Source organism: Leishmania donovani, chromosome 26 (genome assembly GCF_000227135.1).
Source record: "Leishmania donovani BPK282A1 complete genome, chromosome 26".
NCBI classification, from domain to species: Eukaryota; Euglenozoa; class Kinetoplastea; order Trypanosomatida; family Trypanosomatidae; genus Leishmania; species Leishmania donovani.
The window spans coordinates 346,555-361,595 of record NC_018253.1 but is presented as its reverse complement, the minus strand read 5'-3'; the positions used below and the strand labels follow the sequence as shown (position 1 = coordinate 361,595).

At 64.2% G+C, this 15,041-nt stretch overlaps 2 protein-coding genes across 2 annotated transcripts; both read right to left on the bottom strand.

Annotated features, from left to right (window-relative positions):
• Positions 1 to 70: 70 nt before the first annotated feature.
• LDBPK_261100 (hypothetical protein, conserved) lies at positions 71 to 1,471 on the bottom strand (the record flags this gene model as incomplete). Its single annotated transcript, XM_003861649.1, has 1 exon — positions 71 to 1,471. The coding sequence occupies one exon, from the start codon at positions 1,469 to 1,471 to the stop codon at positions 71 to 73; it is 1,401 nt and encodes a 466-aa protein (XP_003861697.1).
• Positions 1,472 to 2,608: 1,137 nt separating this feature from the next.
• Positions 2,609 to 14,977, bottom strand: LDBPK_261090 (hypothetical protein, conserved; the record flags this gene model as incomplete). Its single annotated transcript, XM_003861648.1, has 1 exon — positions 2,609 to 14,977. The coding sequence occupies one exon, from the start codon at positions 14,975 to 14,977 to the stop codon at positions 2,609 to 2,611; it is 12,369 nt and encodes a 4,122-aa protein (XP_003861696.1).
• Positions 14,978 to 15,041: the final 64 nt, after the last annotated feature.

Genomic DNA, 15,041 nt, shown 5'->3' with positions numbered 1-15,041 from the left:
ACCAGCCGTGCGTCAGACGTTCCATACGCGGCGTCGAAGCCACGCCGGCGTGAAATCTATAGCAGACGTTTCAGGCCCCCTTGGCCTTCCCCGCCTCCGAGGCGAGGCGCTTGATTTCGCTCACGAGTTGCTGGTTGGCACGCTTGGCGTAGGCGATTTCCTCTGCGTGCAGCTTTCTGTCCGCCTCTTGCTGCTCTTGAAAGCGTTTTTGTAGGCCGGCGTACTTGGCGCGCCACTCGTTGACGCGATGCTCACGACGGCGCACCTCCGTCTCAAGGTCGGTCTTCTCCGCAAACAGGTACTGATGCAGGTCACGCTCGGTGCTCTTGCGCACCGCGTACTGGTTTGCGCTGTCGAGCAACACGTCGTATGTCTCGATCGCTTGGCGCATGCGACGGGCTAACTCGTCGAGCAGAAGGCCGCGCTCCGGGCACAGGAGGGTCACTTGCCGGATCAGCTCGCGGAGGCCGTCGTTGTAGATGCATTCCCGATTCGGGCACACCACCCCCCGAGGGCGCGCCGACTCGCAGGCGCAGCGGCGTTCAAGGTGTTTGTAGAGGAGAACTACGTCCAGGCGAGACAGGTGAGCCACGTCGGCTCTGCGCCACATCACCGGCGTGCTGGCGGCACTTCTGGCCGCAGCGGCTGTTGCTGAGCTAAGAACCCGAGATGTGGAAGCGGAGAGCGGAGGTGTCGGCGCGCCATCACTCGCCTTTTCTTCGCCGTCTTTGGCGGAATCCTCTCTGCTACCACCGCCGTAGCCCACCGCCTCTACAGGGAACAAGATCTCCATTGCTTGCGCCACCGTCATCGCGCCGATGCCATCACGGCTCGACCGCGCTGCAGCTGGAACCACACCAGTACCACTGCCGGTTGACTTCGCCGCAGCAGCAGCGTTCATGCGTGCCTTAACGAGATAGGCGTTCTGTGTTGCAATGTCTACAGCTTCGCTCGCGTTCCGCTGGCCCCCTGCAACCTCTACACTGCTTCTGAAGTTGGTCGCCAAGGAATTCTCGCTCGGACTTCCGAATCTGAGAGCACACTGCGACGTCTTCGCAGCGGAAAGCTGTCCTCCGCCGCTGCCTGAGCCACCATGGAGCGCCGACGTAAAGGACGGCGTGCTAGATCGCTGAGGCGGCACTGGCACTGTAGACGTCGCGGCCGCCGACGCACGCGTTGTTGTTGCAGAAGACACCCTGTCCGCCACCATGGCCCCATCACGGGATGTGGCACCGCCAGCAGTGGCGGAAGCGGCACCCCTTGCTTTGGTAGCCAGGTAACGCGCCGCCATGGTCGCCTCATCGATCTCGCGCAGCGCCAGCGCTGTGTCGTAGTCAAGAGGGACGTTGAAATCATCCCACTGCTGCTGCTGCTTCCGCTGCACGTTTGCATCGTCGATGTTGACGGGTACGGTGCGGTAGAGGACGGTGCCAAGGACCTCGTAGATGCTGCGGCCTTCTGGAACCGCCATTGCTCAGGTCTTCAGCAGCCTCTGTTCCCTTCTCCCTGTTACTTCCAGATCCTGTCGGCGCCTCGCTTCAGCCACTGGCTTCCTGTGTGCGTGTGCCAGCCGCCCACGACATCGAACAAACACGAGATCGAGAGGGAGTGTAGGGGAGGAGGGGAGGAGGGGGGGAGGGGTTAAGAAGAAAGCATAGGCGGAGAGGAGAGGAAGGGCGCAGGAGCGAGTGGCCGATGGCGTGCATGTAGGCTAGTGATCGGGAGGGGTCGGGGAGGTGACGGGTTCCTCTTCTTCTGCCCTCGTAACGTCGGCGCGTGAAACCACACGTGCATTGCTTTGGGGGACATCCTACGCATAACAAGGCGCACACACGCGCACAGCCAGAGGAAAGAAGATCGCGAGAAGGTCGAGGGTATGGCTCCTTCCATCGCTGGACTCGCCACCCAAAATACCCTTAGTAAGAAGGCAGCGGCACCGATATGTATACGCGCCAGCAACTCACATGAGCTCAGCGCTGCCTGCTCAGAGGCGCAGCACTGGCACTACTTTGTTTTTCCGTCTCGCTCGTTTCTTCTCCCTGTCGGTCTTGCTCCTTGGCCAGCGCGCCGTTGCGCTTCCAACTTGCATTGAACCTTCTTGCTGCCCCTTCGGGGGGCCTGATATGGCGCCTGGGGTGTCCGTGTGGATGCCACCACGAGGACTTCATGAGTGTCACTGCCGGGTGCACCATCGCTAATCCCTCAGTGTCGATGGCGCGCATCCTCACGCATCGGGTCGGCAGATTGCCCCTCGGCGCCTTGCATCACTTCTGCTGGCTCCATCCCTACGTGCGAGCCTGTGCGTATGCCATCACCACTCCGCCTACCCTCACCCCCAACTCCTGTGCATCGCGTGGTGCCGGCACCCGTCGCACTTTTTTGGTGACGGCAGCCACTGTATGTGCTCAACTTCTCAGAGCCCCATCGCGGTAGCCGTGCACCGCTGGTACGCCTCCAGCACCCGTCGTGTCAGCTTGCTGTATCGCTGCACGCGCATCGCCTCACTCAGTACCTCTTGCTGGTGAATTAGCCAGGCACGCCTTGCCTCTGCGCCACCGGCGCACGGAGACTGCGACATCAGTGGCTCTGCCTTGTACAGGACGGCAAACTAGTCTTCCTCGTCCTCGTCGTCGGCGTTGATGGGGTGGTGCGGGCGGTCGTCTTGCGTTAGCAGCTGGCTGGGCGGCGGCACGGCTGGCTCCTCAACATGCACAGTGGGATTTGCTTTGCCGCGTTTTGGCAGCTTCACCGCCGCCGCCGTCTCACCGCTCCAGCTCGCTGGAGTGCCGCTGTCCGTATCCGCCCCCTGCGAACGATACCTTGCCAAGAGACTCCTCAGTGGCACCTGAAAACTCTGCGCCGCCGCGAACTCTCCTCCGTCATTATCGACACCTTGGCGCTCCAGCACGCTCCGGGTCGCGCGCGGTTCGGTCGCGAAAGACGGCAGCGCTATGGGCGGAGAGGAGAGTCCGAAGCTGCCCAGCCATGCCAAGTGAGCAGGCCCGTCAGAACCGCGCACAGTTACATCCTCGGCGGCACCGCCTGTTGCGCTGGAAGCGACAGCAGCACTTACCCGCTGCACCGAGGGCAGATCAGGGAGACACGACCACTCCACGGGCGGGAAACTGACAAGGTCCGAGCAAAACGGGGCGGCGGTCGAAAGCTGAAGAGTTGAGTCGCCGGTCCCCGGAGTTCGAACCGCAGCGCCGACGGAAGAAGACAGCATTGCTGCCTGCGGCTTGCCGTTCGTGCTTCGCCATTCGGAGGTTGCATCCGCTCTGGCGCCGGTCGCTGACGCAGCGCGCCTCAGCAGCGTTGGCAGCACTGACGAGACATCCACCGGCGCCAACCAATCCTCCGGTGATTGCGACGACCACCCGGGCCACGCCAGGGTGCCGACAGCCTCGCTGGCCGCCGTGCGACCACCGGTCAGAGAACCCTCATCAGCACTATCGCTGGCACCGGGCGTCTGCATTGCTCCTGCCGCCGAAGCAGGCGGGGCGCTACTCATCATGGTGATCAACCGCTGAAGCGACCGAGCCCACGGCTCCACATGGATGTTTTCTGCCGGGAACCGGGTCATTCGCACCTCTGCCTTGCCGCTCCTCGCGCCGCCGCCGGCCGCGGTCAGCATGTCACGTGAGTTGCTCAGCAGAGCGGCCACACCACCAGGGGGGTCTCGCTCCAGCTGGAGCTGATAGACGTTGCCGAGGGTGTCACCCACAATCCACCGCGAGGATGGTACCAGTGCTGATACTCCGCTGCCACTGGCGCGCTGCACGCTGCAGTTCAGCAAGCCGGAGACAACGGTGACGCTGTTGGTACAATAAAAGCAGCCGATAAAGACGTCACTGGCGCCACCAATGCGCGACCGCGCAGGGGTTTCGTCCATCTCGATACCAGCTGGAGGCGCACGGCGAGAGTGCGGCGCTAGAGGAGGCGTCGCCGCTAGCCACACCCGTGTCGAGCCGTCAGTGCAGCCTGCGAGCAGCGCCACTCTCTCCATCGCTGTTGCGGCCGCGTCCAAGGGAAGTGACGCGGCGCTGGCGTCAAGCGACGTTCCCAGCTCGTGCGGCAGCGTGCACAGCTCAACGCTTGTTGCACGAGGCGCGGCCGTAACGCGGTGAAGTGCGGCACCGCTGGTGCCGCCCTCGGCCCCGTCCATTTCTGCTGCGGCTGCCTGGCTGGCGATGGAGCCAGTGAAGCTCAGTCGTCGGCACAGTGTAATGCTGGTCCTGGGAAGGATGTTGGTGTTCAGGTGGTGCGAGGCGGCCGTTGGCGGCCTCGCTCCAGAGCCAGTGAACGGCGTTGTCGGTAAGCCCAGAGTGTCAATGTGTTTTCCATGATCATGCGGCACTTGCACGCGAAGGAGGAAAACTTCGCCTTGACTGGTGGTGACGGCGACCGCAAACCAGCGCAGCGCCACTGCCGTCGCCGCCGATGGTGCCGGTGGCGCAACTGCGACAGCTGAGCTGGAAGACGTGAAGTACTCGTCGTCGCGCAGGAGGTCGCCGAGGTCCACCTCAAACTCCTCTGTCGCCGTGGCCTCTACGGCTTCTGGAGGCACTACTTTGCCCTCTACGTTCGTTCCATCACCGCTGGCCCCCCGCTCCGGCGCCCCAACAGCCATTCCTTTTTTCGGCATTGTACCGCTGGCACTTTTCAGCACCGAGGCACTGCCAGGGAGGCGCGACGGTACGCGCACAGTAAGACGCCCGCTTAAGGCGCTCTCATGCCCGTTGCTAGAGAGCAGGAACAGCTGTCGCTGTGCCACAACGAGGGCAAGCCTGCCGTGCTCTCCATCGAGCGCATCTGCCAACACTGCAGCAGACGCATCTGTCGCGTCGCCCGGCAGGGAGAGATGCGGGTTCTGCGCGTTGAGCCACACCACGCTCGTGATTTCCTCTGCGTCCGCCGCATTTGCCCAGTGCAGTTGATGCCGATGCAGGTGCAGCCGAAAGCTGCTGCACAGCTCGACCTCTGTCGCACGACAGCGAGACAGCAGGCGCTGAAGCTTTCGGGCGCGCCGATCGAGTGCCTGCCGACAACGCCGCGGAGCCTCGAAGGTCACTGCTTGCGGTGCGGGCGTCGCACTTGCAGCGACGGGGGCACCACCCCGGCCACGCGCAGTGCAGTCCGTTGTCGGTGGCAGGGGCCGCCACCGTCCCACCTGCGATGCAGCGGGGCCTGCTTCTCGCACGCGTGGCGTTGAATTGGAGGCGGTGGCGGCGCTGCCTGCACGGGGTGCTACCCCACCACCCTCACCTCCACTCTCCACGCGCTCGACCCAGGTGAGGCTCTTGCTTGCCGACGTTGCCATCGCAACGCCAACGTCCTCCGCGGAGCGCTCCAACGTGTCCGCGCTGCTTGCGTAGCTGGCACTGTTGCTTCGCGGGAAGACGCCATCGGCGAGGCCAGTGGCGCAGTAGCTGGCACGGATCTGGTGACGTTGCTGGCGCTGTCGACGGCGTGCCTGGTCAGCTGCCATAACGAGTGAGGCAGCGTCGCCAAGCAGCTTGAAGATGGCCACGTCGCCGTTGGCGCACACGGCTGTCACGAGTGTGCTGCTCTCATCCTCCTTCTCCGTCGGAGGAGACGCGACGATGGCGGCGGTGGCAGCGCTGCTGCGTGTGTGCGTGTGCGCTGGCTGCAGTGGGTTCGCGTGCGGCAATGTCGTCTCTGCGCCCCGGGTTTGCTGGGCGATTCCGCCCTTGCGGACCTCGGCTAGCCCTCGATTGCCGTTCATCGCAGCCGCACTACACCGCTCCACCATGTTCAGCGAGATGACGGGGTACAAGCCATGCTCCGGCACGCGAACGCGAAGCAGCAGGCGCCCCTCCACCTGGTTCAGCCCTGGAGACGACGACCACACGTACACAAGGCCGAATACCACACCAACAACGATTCGAGTGTCGCGCAGTGCGAGACAGATGCAGGTAATACGGCAGTCGTCGTGCCTTAGCGTGAAGGCCGGCTTCAGCGGAAGCGTCGTCTGCACGTTGCCCGCCGCCTTCGAGGAGTCCGAACGCGCTTTCTTTCCCACCGCTTTCGGTCGATCCCATGCGGCGGTGCCAGCATAGTCCCTGCCCATTGCCGCCCCACGTGCCCCCCTGCAGGCGATGTCTTCGTCATCGTCGATCTCCTCTGGCACCCGAAACACGATCGCGGTTCCGTCTGCGGAGCCGGTGACGATCAGTTGGCCGTCGCGCGACGACGCCACCGCCGTCACCGCCGTGCAGTGCGCGGCGATCAGACGGCGCCTCGACATGGCCGTCTGCGTCTTGAAGCCGCCGCTGCCGCTGCTGTCCACTCGCCATGCCTGCAACGTACGATCCTCGCCAGCGGTGAGCAACCACGCTGGAGGCGCTTGCAGGGCATCGGCGCCACCAGCGACGTCCTCGCCGTGGCCTGCGCGCGGTGGACGGAAGCACAAGCCGGTGACAGCGCCATGGTGACCGTTGAAGGTGGCAAAGACCGATCCCGTGATGCCGGTGTGCGTCAAGCGCACAACGCCGTGCTCGTCGGCCGACGCCATGCACCGGCCGTCCAACGATGCGGTGAGCCGCGTAACCGGCGCGGAGTGCAGCGATGTCCACCGCGCCACCACCGCCGCAGAGGCGTGGTCCACCACGACCACGGTGCCATTGTGGCAGCCAACAACGCAGGTGACGGCGAGCGAGTTCGAAAAAGAAAGCGCGCGCACCGATGAGCTCAACGCAAACTCCGTCGACTGAAATGTGACCTGCCGACGCTCTGGACCGCGTCGGGTACGCCAGACCACCTTGGCACGGCGTGACCGCCGACTCGTGAGGCGGGTCTGATTCGTTGATTCGCATGGGACCTTCATCTCTGGCGTAATCACAGGCGATGGTGTGCGTAGTTCACGGGTGTCGTGCAGCACAAGAACGCCATCCCAGCTGCCGCTGGCGAAGATGTCGCCAGAGCGATGGAAGGCAACCGCTGCGACAGGGGTGTGGTGTTGCCGCTCCGTGTGGAACGGCGTGAGCGATGCCTGGAGCGGCGTCTGCCTACTGCGGATGCCGTTGCTCGACCCAGGGGTACCCCGCCGCATCACAGCTGGCCCAGCGCCACCACCGCCAACGCACAGCTCGCCGTTACCCTTCTCCTCCCTCGTCCTTTGGTGCAGCCGCTCTTGCTGGTGCCGCGCTGCAGAGCCGGCCGGGTGCTTGGGCATGCGCAGGGCCAACGCGGCCTGGACCTCGCTACACAGCCTCGACGTGGCCTCTGCAGTGCCGACGCCCCAGAGCATGACAAACGAGTCGTGGCTGCAAGAGCACAGCACCAACGGCTCCAGCGGATGGCACACAAGCCCGCTGATGGCTCGAAGGTGGCCAGTGCCGCGTTGCAGCAGAGAGTTGTCTTCAAGGCTCCACACGTACAAGAGGCCGCGAGCACACCCCGAAACAAGTAGCTGTGCCACCCCAGTAGGCGCTGCCAGGGTAGCCGATGCGCCTGTGCCGTTGGTGCCTGCTGTTGGACCGCCGGCAGTGCGAGTGGTCACGTACAGCACAGAGGTGACGGCGGACTCATGCCGCAGCATCGATGCCACACGACGCCGTCCCACAACGCCGGCACCGCCTGCGCTCTCCGTTTCCTTTGGCGTCAGTTGTGACTGCTGCAGCTGCTGTTGCTCGCCCTCGTCCGCTGACATGCGGCGCAGAATGCCGTCATCGCCGCCAACAGCGACCTCCGTCCCATCCGGGCTCATCGCCATGCAGCGTATCGACTGCGTGGAGGCAGTCGTGAGCATCAAGCGACCCTCGCCGCCGTGCTGCCGCGCATTCAGCCAGTGAACCCACATCGTGGAGAGCGCGGGGAAAGTGGGCATGTCGGGGGACCGCGCTGCAGGGCTGTGCGGCACGGCATCCTCAGAGCGCCGACCTTCACCTTGCGGGCCCACCTGCACTTCGCAAGAGGCGGTGCTTTTATTGGTGGTAGTCATTCGATTCAATGCATGCTGCAGGCGCGCTGTCAAGGCTGCATCGTAGGCACTGATGCACATCGCCGACCCGACCGTGTTCCACACGCACTGACGCAGCAGCGCAGGCTGGCGCAGGAGCACGTGATAGTTCTTCTGCAAAATTTCCAGCACGTAGCCGAGACGCTGAATGTCGCTTCGGTAGTGCCGCCACTGAAGCGCCAGTGCACGGTAGCTCGCCAACGGGTGGACGCTGCCGCTGTCCTCTGCGTCCGCGTCGTCCTCTGCATGTAACGCCCCCGTAGAAGTCGGTGCGCCAGGTGCCAAGGACGACGCGGACGTCGTTGCGCTGACGACGGAGGACAGCAACCCGATCAGCTGCGATAGCATGCGGCGACTCACCAGCAGGCATTCCAGAAACGGCAGGTAGCACGCCAACGCGGCCATCACATCAAGCCGACACGCCTGCACCGACCCTTGCAGCACCCCAAGAAGTTCCCGAGGCGCGTAGCGCTCCGGCACAAAAGTGCGCCGCGTGAGCGGGTTCGCTGCACTGCGCCGGATCGACTCTGTGACGTGGCGCAGGCCAATCTTCACCTCCTGCTCATCGAGGGAGACATCTACGGGTTGGTAGCACAGCTCAGCCAGAAGAACGCGTTCCTGCACGCACTGGTAATCGGACGCAAAGCGGAAAAATCTGCGCGCGACGGCATCGACGAAGGTCGACGACTTGATGAACAGGCGCCCGTGATGCGTGTCAAGGCAGATGCCCCGCAGCAGCGTCACCAGCCGCGACGCCGCGGCGACGTCCGACACGAGGCGGTAAAGGTTGAACTCCAGCACACCACCAACAGGCTGGCGCAACAGCAAAATGCTGAGCACGACGCGGCACGTGGCCGGGTCGAAGCGGGCCTGCAGGTGCTGAAAGAGCTGCTCGTGCAGGGCGGCGCGCGACGCCGGGAGTAAGCGGATGTCCTCGCGAAGCGTGTCGAAGGTGCTGAAGAGGCGAAGGTGCGTGATCGCGGAGATGAGGTAGCTGGGACGGCCGGCGCCGCTCTTGCGCAGCAGATTCTTCAGCTCATCTGCCGTAAAGGACTCCTCCAGGACCTTGCCGTAGTTCGCGAGGTGCAACCGCACCAGCTCGGCCCGCTCACCTTCACTCAAAATGGGCACGGTGAGTACGTGGGCTGGTGGGGTACGCGTGCGCAGCGCGCGGGCCAGCGACGACCGCGGGCACGCGGACACCACAAAGCGGATGTGCTGCGTGGCCAGCGGATGCAAAATCGTTCCCAGAAGACTGACCAACTCTGCCGCCTCGGAGGACTTGTCGAGGCCGTCCAGCACCACCACAAGAGCTGCGTGACCCGCTCCCGCCGCTGCTCGGCCGGCGGCGCTCCGACCGCCATTTGCGCCCCTTCCTCCTCTTGCGGTGGTCGCCGTGCCGGCGTCGCCGCTGGATGTCTCGAAGTGGCGATGAATCGCGGCGTACGCGTGATCCAGCATCAGGAGGAGTTCATCGACGGCGTCCGTGTCGTGCACCGAGACTTCGCCGTACAGCTGGAAGAAGATGCGGAGAGACTTCGCGAGGAACAGAAGCAGGCCACGTACCGAGTCGTCTTCTGCCTGGGTAGAGTAAAATAGGAAGCGCGGCGTTGCTTCCGACGCGGACGCCTTGCGCATCGGCTCGAGAACTAGCGCTGTTAACGCCGCCAGCGCCGACGACTTTCCGTCCCCGTCGCAGCCTTCCAAGAGTAGGATGGAGCTCGTGCCGCCCCCCGGCACACCTGCACGAGCGACGAGCGGCTGACACGGAGTCCCTTCTCCGCTGCTCGCGCTATCCTTGACATGCTGCGCGCGCTGCGGCGGCGGGAGCGGCGAGAAGCCTCGCACCGGACAGCTGTCGTAAGCGCTCTCGGATGAGGGGATCGGTGTCACGAACTCTTGGCGCTTGGTGCCGTGCGGCGCGGCACCCCTCTGCCTCTCCGCGCCGGCATCGCTCGGCACGTCGCTCTCGTCTGTGACCCCAAGGATGCCGTTCAATGCGAAGCTGGAGAGCTGCTCCAGGAGTCCACGCGGCGCAGCGTACAAGTCGCTCAGCTTGCGCGCGAACTCGCTCTGTGCCACCACGAGCATCTCGTACATGTCAGGCGCCTCGGCAGTCGTTGCCCCTCTGGTTGCTGATATTGCCGATCTTGCGCTTCTCGCACACCTACGCGCCTCTGCGTTTTTCTCTGGCCCATGAGCGTCCGTCACGCACGCGTCAGCGTGCTGCCGCCGCTGTTTTTCCGCTGCGCTGTCGTCGAGCACCGGATGCACGCCGCATACGCGGCAGATGACCTCTTGCAACTCATGAAACACCTTGCTAGAGAAGTCCGCCATATCGATCGCTACGTCTATCGACGTCAATCTCTTTGGCTCCCCCGACTCGGTGATGCGGGCCTGTACGAGTGCCCCGAGCGAGTCCGCCTCGCTTGTCTTACCGCTGGCAGAAGAGGCGGCTTGGCCAGTGCCGTCACCGAAGCCGTGGCGGCTTCGCACCGCCCACCTACCCAGGTCATCCTCCATCATCGCGCGCGCGCCGCTGCACATGGCGGCAGATCGGGTGGAGCCTCCAGCGAGGAGCGGCGCGCCTCCGCTGCCGGGCCCACTGTTGCTTGGCAGGAGCGTCTTCGCGGGGTTGATGTACGCCGCCTGGTAGGAAACAAGTTTGCATCCGTTCTCTGTGATCCGCTGCTTGAGGCATTCGATCGCCTCGGTAGCGGTGGCTGAGTCGGCCTCATAGACGGCGCGGCACGCCGTGTCTGCTGGGCCGAACGAGGAAAGGAGGTGTGGCGAATCACGAGCGAAGAAGAGCGCCGACCAAGGGGCCTCGTCGCAGCCGACGCGGCGCTTCGTGTTGTAGATGGCGTGGCGCATCTCGAGCTCCGTCACAGACACGTGCGGGTCCGAAAGCTCCCGCATCCAGGCGTAGTCCTCGGCATCCACGTCCTCGTCGACCACGACCTGAAGCGGTGTCGGCGGGCTCGTGCCGTAGCGCGCGCCGATGATGCCGATGAAAAACGGACTGCACCGCGACACCTCGTTAAGGCAGACGGAAGTGGAGAGGTTGCGACTTGTCGCAAGGGCAGGAATGCCCCAGCGCAGATCAACCTCCAGCAAGGTCACCTTCAGACCCGCCTCGGCAGCCCACCGCCGCAGCCGCGGAAAGATGTCGAGCGTGATGGCGTTGCGCTCGTTGTTCATGTCGAGAAACGTGCTGGAGATGAAGAAGCGGCACACGCGGTAGGAAGTGATAAGGCGGCGAACCACCGCCGACGCGGTGGGCGACAGCGGGTGGCTTGCGGGACCCTGCAGGCGGTGCCGAGCCACGGATTTGGTGGCCGCTGTTTTCGTGAGCGTCGTCGTGGCAGCAGCGCATGCAGTGGCAGAGGCAGCAGCAGATGCGGCATCGCCGGCCGCAGACGCCGTGGTGCTGTCGCCGTGCTTGCTCGACGACATGGAGAAGAGCTTCAAGATCGAGATGAACGGCTGTGGGTGGAAGACAGACGACACGTTTTTGCCCTCGGCGGCCAGCCACGCTGGCTCGCTCTCTCGGGCCTCACCGGAACCCCAGTGAGGCGCGGGGTCTACCGCCTCGCCGACGCTGCTCTTCGCGCCGCTGGCGCTGGGCGTTGCCGCTTCAGACTCAGAGAGCGACGGCTTGGCGAGTAGGCGACGTATGCTTGGCAATGCTGTGCGACCCTTCGATGGCGTCTCCGCATCGCCGGTCGACGAGGAGAGGCCAGCGATGCGACTCGTCAGCCACTGTAGTCGCCGATCACTGCTGCGTGAGCTGCAATCCCAGTTCCGTCCTATTGCGGAGACTGCCTTTCCATCACTGTCGAAGAAAGGCAGCGCCACCGCAGGCGCGGTCATCGCTTCCGCCACCAGTGGACGCGCTGTGCTCGGGAGCGAGGAGCTCTGCATGGGAAAAGCCGTGGCGGTGCTGGATTGCGTGGGCGGCTTGAGGTAGTCGTTGAAGGGGAAGGCACCCGGGTCATGCAGTGCTTCTAGCGAGCCGCCGCCGCCACCGATGTGCGACTGATGGCCCTCTCGTAGCGCCGCCAGCACCTTCAGTGCCTTGACGCGCTCCTCCCAGGCCGCTTGACTAGCACGCGCAGAGAGGCGAGACACGTGGTAGGTCTCCGCCGCTCGCTCGATCACCGCGAGCGGGCCGCCGCCGGTCCGCTCCGCCACGAGGCGCAAGATGGAGTCGCTGAACCCGGTGAGAAGGACATCGTTGCGGTGGCCAAAGCGCCGTTTCACCTCTGCCTTCTGAAAGGCAGCTGTGGCACCGCTCTTGGCCGCGGGCTCCGACACCTGCCCTCGCTTCCTGTGCGCCGGCGCGCCCGCAGCTGATGCTGTCACCGGAAAAACCGTAGCCCCTGGAACCTGGCCGACCCCCTCCGCAGCAGGAGGGCTCGAGGCTTTCAAGTTCACGCCGACGTACACCAAGTCGGGGCTGCATGTCCGCCGCAGCCGTGACAGGTATGTCGGCAGGTCACCAAACGCGGGGGCGTTGCGGTTCATGTTGGCGTAGGTGCGATGTACACCCTCGTCAAACACAAGCAGAGATTCGATCCGCATGTTGCGCTCGATGACCTCGTCAAGGAATGCGTACGGAAACTGCGCACCCGTTGCATCCGCGAACATGACGAAGGAAGTTGCGACGCCATCGGGTCCGACCTCCTCCCGCTTCCGCTCCAGCAGCGAGGAGCAACGTGCGGTGAGTGAGCTCACGAGGCCCATCAACCCTGGCGCACCTTTTTGTGAGGTCGTGGCGGTCGCCCTGTGGAGAGGGTTGGACATGGCCTCGAAGTCTCCGTCGACTGCACCGTCGTTCTCGAAGTCGTTGCCCCTGCTGCTGCCGCTTTCCGTGTCCCAACTGCTGGGGCTGCCAACGTCCTCGTCATACATCCCCTGCAGCGCGGTCCTCTCCACATCCGGGTCGTTCTCCCGAAATACAACGTACTCGTCGTAGCAGTAGATCAGCACCACACACTGCTCGCAGCTACGCATGAGCATGGCCACCAGCAGCGCTGTTACATCCACCTTGCGCTGGCTCGACGCCGGTGTTGTCGCGGTCCCGCCCACCGCGGACATGGGCTCGAACAAGGCAGATGTGACACAGATAATAACGATGGACGTCCCTTTCATTGGTACCACGTTCAGCCGCGCCGAAGTGTTGATAGCGGCGTCGAGCGCAGCGCAGTACTGCACCACGTACCGGCGCAGATACGAGCGCGGCACCAACGGGCGTTCAAATCTCTTGGCCGCCTCCCTCATCGTCTCGTGAACGGCCCCGGCAGCAAATTTCGATGCGACGGCGGCGCGGCCCCCTCCACCGCCACCACGACCACCATGGCCCCTTTCGGAGACCACCTCTTTTCTGAAGCGGGCCTTTCGAGTCACTGCACGCAGCGCGTCGAGGTGCACCAGCAATGTGTCGATCTGCCGCACAGCCAGATAAGCGCTGTAGAAGCGATAGGGAAGCTGCTGGCTGGCGGCGACTTGCTGCTCATCGACTAATTTCTCCAGCACGCGCTTGTGTGTCGAGGCCGAGCACAGACGTGTGAGTATGTTCCGCAGGTTGCGCAGAAGGGCCATGTACGGCACGGCGTCGGACGAGATCAACGCGTCCCAGACGCGGCCGGTGTTGCCCTCTTTGGACAGCTGAGTCTCCCAAGTCGCTGGCACGGGAAGGTGCATGCGCTGTCCGGCGCGGCGCGCGTCGAAGACGCAAAAGGGCAGCTCCGCATTGTCCTGGTGGCTATCATCTGCGTCCTCGTCCTCGTCCTCGCCCTCACCGCCGCCACCGCCAAGGATAGCACGACCGTAGGTGTGCTTCGCGGAGTGGACGCCTTTTGCCGAGGATGTGGCCCCTGTCTTGAGCGGTGCCGCATTCTTCCATGTGGGATCGGTGAGATGTAGCCGCATGCGTCGGAAGTCATCCTCGTTGGTCGGGTAGCGCTTGCCCAGGAGGCAGCACACAATGTACGCTGGTTCAGTGATGTGCAGCATGCGAATGAGCTGCTTAAAGGTAAAGGTCTGCGGGCGGGCTCGACACGGCAGCGCGGAAGGCCGGGTGCCGGCGGCGCTTGACTCATCTGGGTCAGTCATGCTCGACGTGACCACAGCTACCTCGGCGGCAGCGCGGTCACGTCTGATCTGGCGCCGCTTGGCGCGGTGCTCTGCCGCTTCGTTGTCATACTTGGCCATGGAGAAGACGGAGAACTTCGCGAAGGTGCTCACTAGGGCGCTGCGCAGCGCCGAGGGGATGTAGGAGCGTGTTGGGTCGCGGGCTGCCGCGCCTTGGTGGCGATCACCCCTCGCCTTCGCGCCCATCCTACTGGCTAGCGGGTTTGCACCTTGGGAGCCGACACTGCTGCCGCTGCGTGCTTCGACGGCCGAAGGTTCGGGACTGCGCGTGCCAGTAGAGCTTGTGGAACGCTTTTCAGCACTGGGGGCGGCAGACGCGGTCGCGTGAGCCTCGCGCTCAGTCTTTACCGAGTACGTCAGCGTTCCGGCGTAGTCGTGGGCGGCGTCGCAGTCGTGGAAGTACGCAAAGTTAGCGACCGCCAGCCAATCAGACGGAAGCACGATAATCTTCTCCATGTACGGCTGCAGAAACGGAATGCAGTTCGGCTCTCTGGCACAGAGCGCGACGAGGAAGCTCGGTGAGCGGCGCAGGTGCAGTTCGTGGCGAACGTAGAGGGCCAGTTTTAACACAAACTCGCCATCTTGGCGGGAGATGAGATGCACCAGCTCACGCATCTGTGCCACCGTAGACGCACCGTCGTTCTCTGGCGCCGGCGCTACATCTACCGCATCCTCATCCGCCGTCGGGGAACGTGTGGCGGGAGCCGTGATCACGGGGAGCTTTCCAGGCCGTGCCGCCTCAAAAGGCGGCTCCCTCATCAAGCATGACGACACCAGGTTCACCAGCGCCGCCTTCAGCAGCGTGAGCTCCGCCGCGTTTGTCCTGTAGAAGTACTCCATGGAAGAGGAAGCGAGGGGGAGGGGTACTAGGGAACAGACACGGAGATAAGACGTGGCCGCGGAC